The following is a 7,939-nucleotide window of genomic DNA, read 5'->3' on the forward strand; positions in this document are numbered from 1 at the left end:
TGGAATAATATATCCAACTAATAACAAATAACTAAAGATCATGTGTCTAACACTCTCTCTCTCTCTCTCTCTCTCTCTCTCTCTATATATATATATATATATATATATATATATATATATATATATATTAAATTAACCTAGAAATTAAATATCTAACATTTATCTTGTCATGTTTTATGTTGGAAGTTTCACATCAACTAGAGATAAGAGTAATTTATTTATAATATATAAATGAGTGCAAACCTCACTTTACAAGTCGGTTTTGTGAATTAAGTTAGGCTTAAAGTCCACTACTAAGATTTCATGAATAATATATTAGTTTAAATTACCGATCATATTTAAAAAAAAGAAAATATTTACATCTTCAAACCCAATTTAAATCAGGAGGTAGTTATCAAATTGAAGTTTGAAAAATGATCGCTTTAATATTTGTGGAAGTGCATAGCTAAAAGCTATATTCTACATTCAAAAGGCCATGCACGCATGTGGAAAAGAACATGGATACAAATGTATACTCATCATCACTTCCAAGTCTTCTTTAAGAATCTGTGTTTTTTTTTTTCTCAGTAAATTTTTGCTTTTTATGTAAATTTGGATAAGGATGGAACAGTTAAGGAAACTGTAGACCTGTTCATAGAGAAAATAGATTTCAATGCACTATAATAATAATTTGATTATTTACATTTTATGGTTAAATACGTATTAGAAAAATTCACAGAAAATTTTCTATGTGGTAGAACGCAACAATAAGCGATATTATCCTTCTCAGGTTTTATACATGTAATGAGTTTACAGTTTAATGCGGAAAGAAAAGCTAGAGGAAGGAAAATAAAGTGAAAGCTGTCACCTTTTGCCACTAACAATTCAAAGAACATAATTCCATATTTATAAGTGAAAAATCAAATTATGTTTTATAAGTTTATTAAATATTTCATTTTTGTGAATTTAACGGTTCCGTATTATTATGATTATTCATATTAATTTTTTATTATAATTGAATAATGATACCAAATATTAAGTAATTTATATTTTAATATATTTTAGAAACTATAAACAAATTATTTTTAATTTACATAATATGACAATAAATAATTTAATATTTATAAATAGTAAATTTGAAGAAATACAGTTCAATTGTAATTTAATAAACCAAAAATATATTTAATACTAATATGCGATGTAATTTGATTATATATATATATATATATATATATATATATATATATCTATATGTATGTATGTAGGTTATGTTTTAAAGAACTTATTCGTTATAGGAAAGAATAATAAAAAGATGAAATTAATATTTTTATAAATTAGAATTGATTAATTTATAAATTAATTTGCAAAGGTTATTATATGTTACTTATTTAAATTCTATTTTTTAACCTTTTAGAAACTAAGATAGTTTCTCAAAAGAAGTTTATAATTTTCCTCTAGAAAATCCCTTATGTAGAAACGTATCTAAATGTCGAATCTGAAGTTTTAATAAACATATAATCATTATAATAGGATAAAATTTTAGTTTAGCAAGTGCTAATTTGAATGTGGAGATTTATTTTGTAAATTATGTCTTATAAATTTGAGTTTCGGTCTAAGTAAATTCTCTTGTGGCTGTAAATTTCAAATTGAGATTTAAATTTTACATGTATATTAGTTTTGTAAAACTAAGAGTTAGATTTATAAACAGCATTTAGCTAAATAATTAAATTTAAGTAATTCGAAATTGCGCAACAACATAATATTTCTTACATTTTCTTATTTCTATGTTTGATTCACAAAAAAAAAAAATGCAAATCAATTTATTGTAGAATAAATATAAAGTTTGTTGAGTTAGGTAAGAATAATTTAAACGATGTTAGGCAGATTAACATGAATTTTAAATTTTGAATCACGTACGGTGTAGAAAAGCGAAAAGTTAAAATAGTTTTTACTGTCTTTGCATTTTCATTTCTTTTTCTTTCTTTACTTTTATAAGGAATTCCATTAGCTAGCATAGAAGAGTACCTGTCAAACAAAATAGTTTACGAATCCTTTCCAAATATTAACGACAGAATGATCCGATCTTAAGCTTTTAGAATCAATTTAAAAATTCAGAACAAAAAGAAACGAATGTCTTCAATGGAAGTGGGTAGTAAAGATTAGATTATTATTAATGAACAAAAATATTAATAAAGCTTATTTTTTAATTGCAAGATTAATGATAAAACATGATGTTAATTAGATTTTTAGATAAAGAGTTGTTTATGAGGTAACTGATCCCGGTGAACCTTATTCCAATGTGCTTACTACGAAGATGAAACCTAAAATAGAGAAAATTCTATGAAATATATGATTGAGAACTTTTCCTTGGTAATGACATAAAGCCAATGCTTTCTATTATTACAAATGTAGCTGATAGGTCATAGATGGGTTCGTACTAATTATTGTGCTAAAAAGGGTGTCGTACCACGAAATGCACCATGCATACATAAACAGCCAAATGTGAGATTATGTGCATAATAATGCATGGAGGAAGCAACATAGTTGAATTCATAGAGTATAGGAGATAGTGGACCAAAATTTGAGTTCATAATATTGTCCATCATTATCATTGCATGATGAAGGTCTCCCTCATGATGCCCCCAAAAGCTCTCTATCCATGCATATACATAATTTAATAAAGGGTATCTCTCTTTGGAATGTAATAAACTATGTGTGCTCAAAATATAGTAATGAAGGTTGGAGAATGTTAAAGAGAGAAGGAGTGAGGTGTCTTTTGACAAAGGAAGGTGTGCATGTTGGAATTATAGGGTAGCTTTATCATATTTTATAAAGAAATTTCACATATTGAATACATATTCTTTTAAGTAATGCTAGCTCCTTCCATTGTGCTTTATACCTGAGGAGGTAACCAAAGCCGTTCACACCCTTCTCTCTTCTTCAAAACGCACCCTATTCTCCCCTATTTTGCATCGCATTTGTTCTTGAATCTCTTCAGTATTCCTTCTCAGAGCCTCTCATCAGAGAGAGAGAGAGAGAAAGTGAGAGATGGAGAGAATGTTCCCTCCAAAGAAGCCCTCAACTATGAATTCTCATGACAGACCCATGTGTGTTCAAGGAGACTCGGGTCTTGTCCTCACCACTGACCCAAAACCTCGCCTCCGTTGGACTGTTGAACTCCATGAACGTTTTGTCGATGCTGTTACTCAGCTTGGAGGCCCTGATAGTAATCTTCTCTCCTTTTCTCATCACACTTTCCCTCTCAAACTTCTTTCTTTTCCTTCTTTCTTTAATACTACTTTGCTTTCTTATAATATCATATATCAACATCTATGTTTCCATGATCATAATATCATCTCAATCATAATTTCAGTAATCATCCTTTTCTGTGTTTTTAATTTGCAGAGGCTACTCCTAAAACCATCATGAGGGTTATGGGTGTGAAGGGTCTCACCCTTTACCACCTCAAGAGCCATCTTCAGGTTTGATCAATACAATACCATATTTCGTGCTTTTGATTTTGCTTTATGTTTTGGAACACTTTTACGAGACTGCCAATGTCTCGTGCTGGCTCGATGTTTCTCTTTCTTTTTTCGTTTTTTCTTTATCTTTATATATATATTTTTTTTCGTTTGTTGTCTGCATTTAGAAATTTAGGCTTGGCAAGCAGCCCCACAAGGAATTCAATGATCACTCGATTAAGGATGGTATGAGAGGTGACTCTTCTTTCTAGGGTTCCTCAATGTTTTTTGGGTCTGAACTTTTCTGATCTTTACACTTCATGATAGTTCTTTTTATATTGACTAGATCTTTTTGCACTGACATGCAGCTTCGGCTTTAGAACTGCAACGAAATACTGCTTCCTCTTCTGCCATGATTGGCCGCAACATGAATGAGTATGCCTCACTTCTTTCATCTAAATCTGTTGACTCAAATTGCATGCAAAAATATTTTGAACAAAATAATTTTCCAACTTCTATCGCCTGAGTTTTCTTTCTCTTGATTCTTTGCTGGGTCGTGGGGGGATTCGGGTTTTCTTGTGGAATGTATGTGTGAACACTGTATGAAACAGTAACTCACACATGGTTGATGCGATTAGGATGCAAATAGAGGTGCAGAGAAGATTGCACGAACAACTTGAGGTAACTATAACTCTATTATACCTTTGCAGAATGCTTAAATAAGTGCATATTTGGTTCAACTTGTTCCGAGGAAATAATGGTTTACTTTTACTTACAAGTATTTTTGAAAGTAAATCATCATTCCCTCTAAACAAGCGCTGATTGGGTCTCCAAGTCTGTATTATATATGTCTGTACATGGATTAAGGTGTATCTATCTGGCAGGTTCAAAAACACCTTCAGCTGAGGATTGAGGCTCAAGGGAAATACATGCAGAGCATATTGGAGAAGGCTTATCAAACACTTGCTGGTGAGAACATGGCATCTGCGGCCAGTAACTTAAAGGGTGGTATCGTACCTCCTCAAAGCATTCCTGACATGGGGGTGTTGAAGGAGTTTGGTTCCCCTCTTGGTTTTTCTTCTTTTCAAGATCTTGAGAATATCTATGGTGGTGAGCAAATTGAGCTTCATCACAACATGGAGAAGCCACCCCTTGATCATGGATTTATGTCGATGAATGAGAGTTTGTGTTTGGGGAAGAAGAGGTCTAATCCTTACAGTGGGAGTGGGAAGAGCCCTTTGATTTGGAGTGATGATCTCAGGCTCCAAGACCTGGGAGGGCCAGCCTCATCTTGCCTTGGCCCTCAAGATGACCCTTTCAAAGGGGACCATATTCAGATTACACCACCAGGATCATTGGATAGAGGCAGCACCGACATTGATCCCATGTCAGACATCTATGACTCAAAGCCTGTGCTTCAGGGTGAAGCTGTTGTCGGGGAGAAAAAGTTTGATGCATCTATGAAGCTTGAAAGGCCATCACCAAGAAGAGCTCCTCTTCAAGCTGAAAGGATGAGTCCTATGATCAGCACTGGTACAATGGCACAAGGTAGAGGCTCACCATTTGGGTGAGTAAGAATCATAGTTTTACTTAGATCATTTGGTTATGTTATGTGTAATTCATGACTTGATGTGAAACTCTCTTAAATAGTAGCATAGGGTTTTTGAATTTGGTCTTGGAAATCAGCAGTTCTTACGAGGGTTATTTCCTCCCTCAAGCACTGTTGTCTGGTATAATGCCTTTTGCATGGCAAATCAAACCAAAGTCTTATTCTGACAAATATAATTAAAGCACGCATGAATGTGCTTGAACGTGAGCATTCTCACTTGTAGTAGCTTTTACATTGATGCTTAGTAACTGGTTTAGTGTTGAGTTTTGTTAACAATTTTATCAATATTCATCTTCTTTTGCTGATGATCACCTGTTAGATCTGCATGTGTTGTTGGGATGGATGAGATTGGAAGCAAGCAATAAACTTTTCTTCTTTTTATCACATTCATGGTTTCTTTGTATCTTATTCCTTCCTGGACCCACTTTTATTTTTTTTAGTCTGACATCATATGTGAAACATTCTATGCGTCACTATTAAGCAATTTTTTTTCCTAGAATACTTTTTCTTTGTCTTGAGAGGTGACACGTGGTACGTCGATATTCACGTAGAAAAGTTTCATCAAAGTTACTTCCGGTTCCTGTAATTATCAACTGTGCCAAACAAATCATATCAAGCGGTTCACTAATAAAATAAATAAAATCGATATAATAAAACCAATAATTTTCTAATCAGATAAAGATAAAATCTTTGTATACATTGAGATTCATATGTCTATTTGGAATTATTTGGGAGAGTTTTTAGGCGACTTTTGTGTGTGTGTATGTTTATAAATCATGACTTAACCTTTTTAACGGTTACTAAATAAGTTTAAGTTAGTTGATAGGGGTTAGTTAGTTAGCTAATGATTGAAGGAAATCTCTCGGGAAAAATGCGAAACATGTTTTGTTGTAATTTATTTTTAATGAAAGAAAGAGAAATGTTGGTCTCCCGGGGAATTTAGAAAGATGGAGCAGTGAAGGAGAAAGGTAAAAGAGAGAATAATGAACTTTAAAATGCTAAGTCATTTTCAAGTGTATGGAGGTACACTGCTGCCAGATGATCCTTTCTCTTGAAGTTCCTAAGGCGATGAGTTGAAGCCGACAGAGAGTATCTGTCTTTCGTTATCTTTCCTCTTCTTTACTGCTCTATATTCCCTCAGAATAACATGATCAAGACAACAAGCCTACATCTTATCTCACAAGATTTCACTTGGACACTTGTACCTTTTTTTTCCATGAATTTTTACCTTTATTATTAGTTACACAAATATCACTTATATTACAAAGTTTCTCGGTAAATAATAAGGGTTACAGAAGCCTATAGGATGGTGATGCAGTGGCAATAGAGGCACAGAAAAGCTTAAAAACCTAATAAAGTAGCAGAGTTGATGAGTGGTAAGTATAGGGTCTAGTGTGTATTTTGGAGGTTAATTTTACCAAGTCAGTAATTCTTATGAAACCAAAAGAGGAAAAGAGAAAAAAGAGGGACAATCCTTTAGGTGGTGTTGGTGCTTTAGACGATGTGTAGTAATCTTTTGGTACATTTTATTCATAGATATATGAAGAGGCTATATGTAGCCATACCTTCCAGAGTGTTAAATGTTGCTTTAAAAGAAATAAATATAATCCATATATACACAAGCAAAGACACATGCAGAAACCTTCTCCCTGTCTTCCATTTCTGTGTGTGTCTCTCTTTATCTGATATTTAGAATGTGAGTATGTGAGAAGAGATCCATGACCATGAAGCTTCCCTTTCCCAAGGATTAAAAAAAGGGTGGCGCCACAACCTTTATTGGTTGCAGAGAAATTTTATGCACCTGCAAGTTGGCAAGAAAGCTCCCTTACTCCACTAGTGTAGTACTCAGAGTAAGAAAGAGAGAGAGAGAGAGAGAGAGAAGGAAAGAGGAAAAGCTAATAAAGCCTAAAGGGTAGGAAGAATACAACGCACTTCCATGCGTGCACATATCGAGGAAGCTTCTATCTTTATGTGAGTCTTAACATTTAAAGCTGAAAGATGATGCATCACCAATTCTACCCCACCTTCATTCTTTTAAACATTTTTTCTACATCCTTATTTTTTCAATTATTTTAAAACATTTTTATTATATTCAAATAGTTAAGAATTATGAGTTCAAAATTTTACATTAAATAAAAAATTGAAAAAATTAGTAACATTAAAAAAGAAAATTAAATATGCCTTTTTGTCACTCATCTATTTTAAAATAATGTAATTTATTCTTAAACTCAATTTATATGTCCCAGCAAATGACATTGTACTACAAAATTTTATTTGATACATAAGAAATTGGAAAATATTTTCTTTTTTCATAATTTTTTTATAATAAGTCAATAAAATAATGACAAATAATTTATTATCAAAAAAATTGTTGAAAAAATTATTAACATGTCATAATTCTAAAAAATACTCAGTACATTGTTTGTTCATAAGATGTTTTAAATTATTTTCATAAAGTGAAACAAAATATAAACTTAATTTACGGATCAAACAATTTATAAAAATAGTTTAAGGACAAAAATTATAACTTTAAAAAATCTCATCAACCCTAAAATAGATTTTTTTTTTAATTTTAAAAGTAATTTTTATTAGTGAAGAGAGTTAAGCAAGGTTTCTTATAAAAACAAGGTAATAAATCTTTCTCTATCAACTTTCTAATGTATTTTCGCAAACAGAATTTCAACAATATATATAAAACAAGTTAATTTTAAGAATATCTTTGTACAGAAATAATGTATGAAAATTAATATTTTGACATTCTTTAAAATTAGTTTTTGAAGATATATGATTGACAGTGGATATTAGAAGGATAATGATATTTAGACAACATTTATTGACAACATTTGAACATTGATTACGTGTCAATCTGTGATTGGTCAAAAATTACACC

At 31.6% G+C, this 7,939-nt stretch overlaps 1 protein-coding gene across 4 annotated transcripts; it reads left to right on the forward strand.

Moving 5' to 3' along the window:
- Window positions 1–2,834: 2,834 nt before the first annotated feature.
- Window positions 2,835–5,428, forward strand: LOC106759847 (myb family transcription factor APL). 4 transcript variants are annotated; one of them, XM_014643198.2, is made up of 6 exons: window positions 2,835–3,205; window positions 3,385–3,461; window positions 3,629–3,686; window positions 3,809–3,875; window positions 4,052–4,121; window positions 4,325–5,428. In XM_014643198.2, exons 1-6 carry the CDS (start codon window positions 3,028–3,030, stop codon window positions 5,009–5,011), a joined length of 1,137 nt encoding a protein of 378 aa, XP_014498684.1. In that variant the 5' UTR covers window positions 2,835–3,027; the 3' UTR covers window positions 5,012–5,428. The 4 variants fall into 4 exon arrangements, with proteins under 4 accessions (XP_014498684.1, XP_014498683.1, XP_014498686.1 ...); XM_014643197.2 differs by having other exon boundaries at window positions 2,836–3,205; window positions 3,629–3,695; XM_014643200.2 differs by having other exon boundaries at window positions 2,837–3,205; window positions 4,079–4,121.
- The last annotated feature ends 2,511 nt before the right edge of the window (window positions 5,429–7,939 follow it).

Source organism: Vigna radiata, chromosome 5 (assembly GCF_000741045.1).
Source record: "Vigna radiata var. radiata cultivar VC1973A chromosome 5, Vradiata_ver6, whole genome shotgun sequence".
NCBI lineage: Eukaryota > Viridiplantae > Streptophyta > Magnoliopsida > Fabales > Fabaceae > Vigna > Vigna radiata.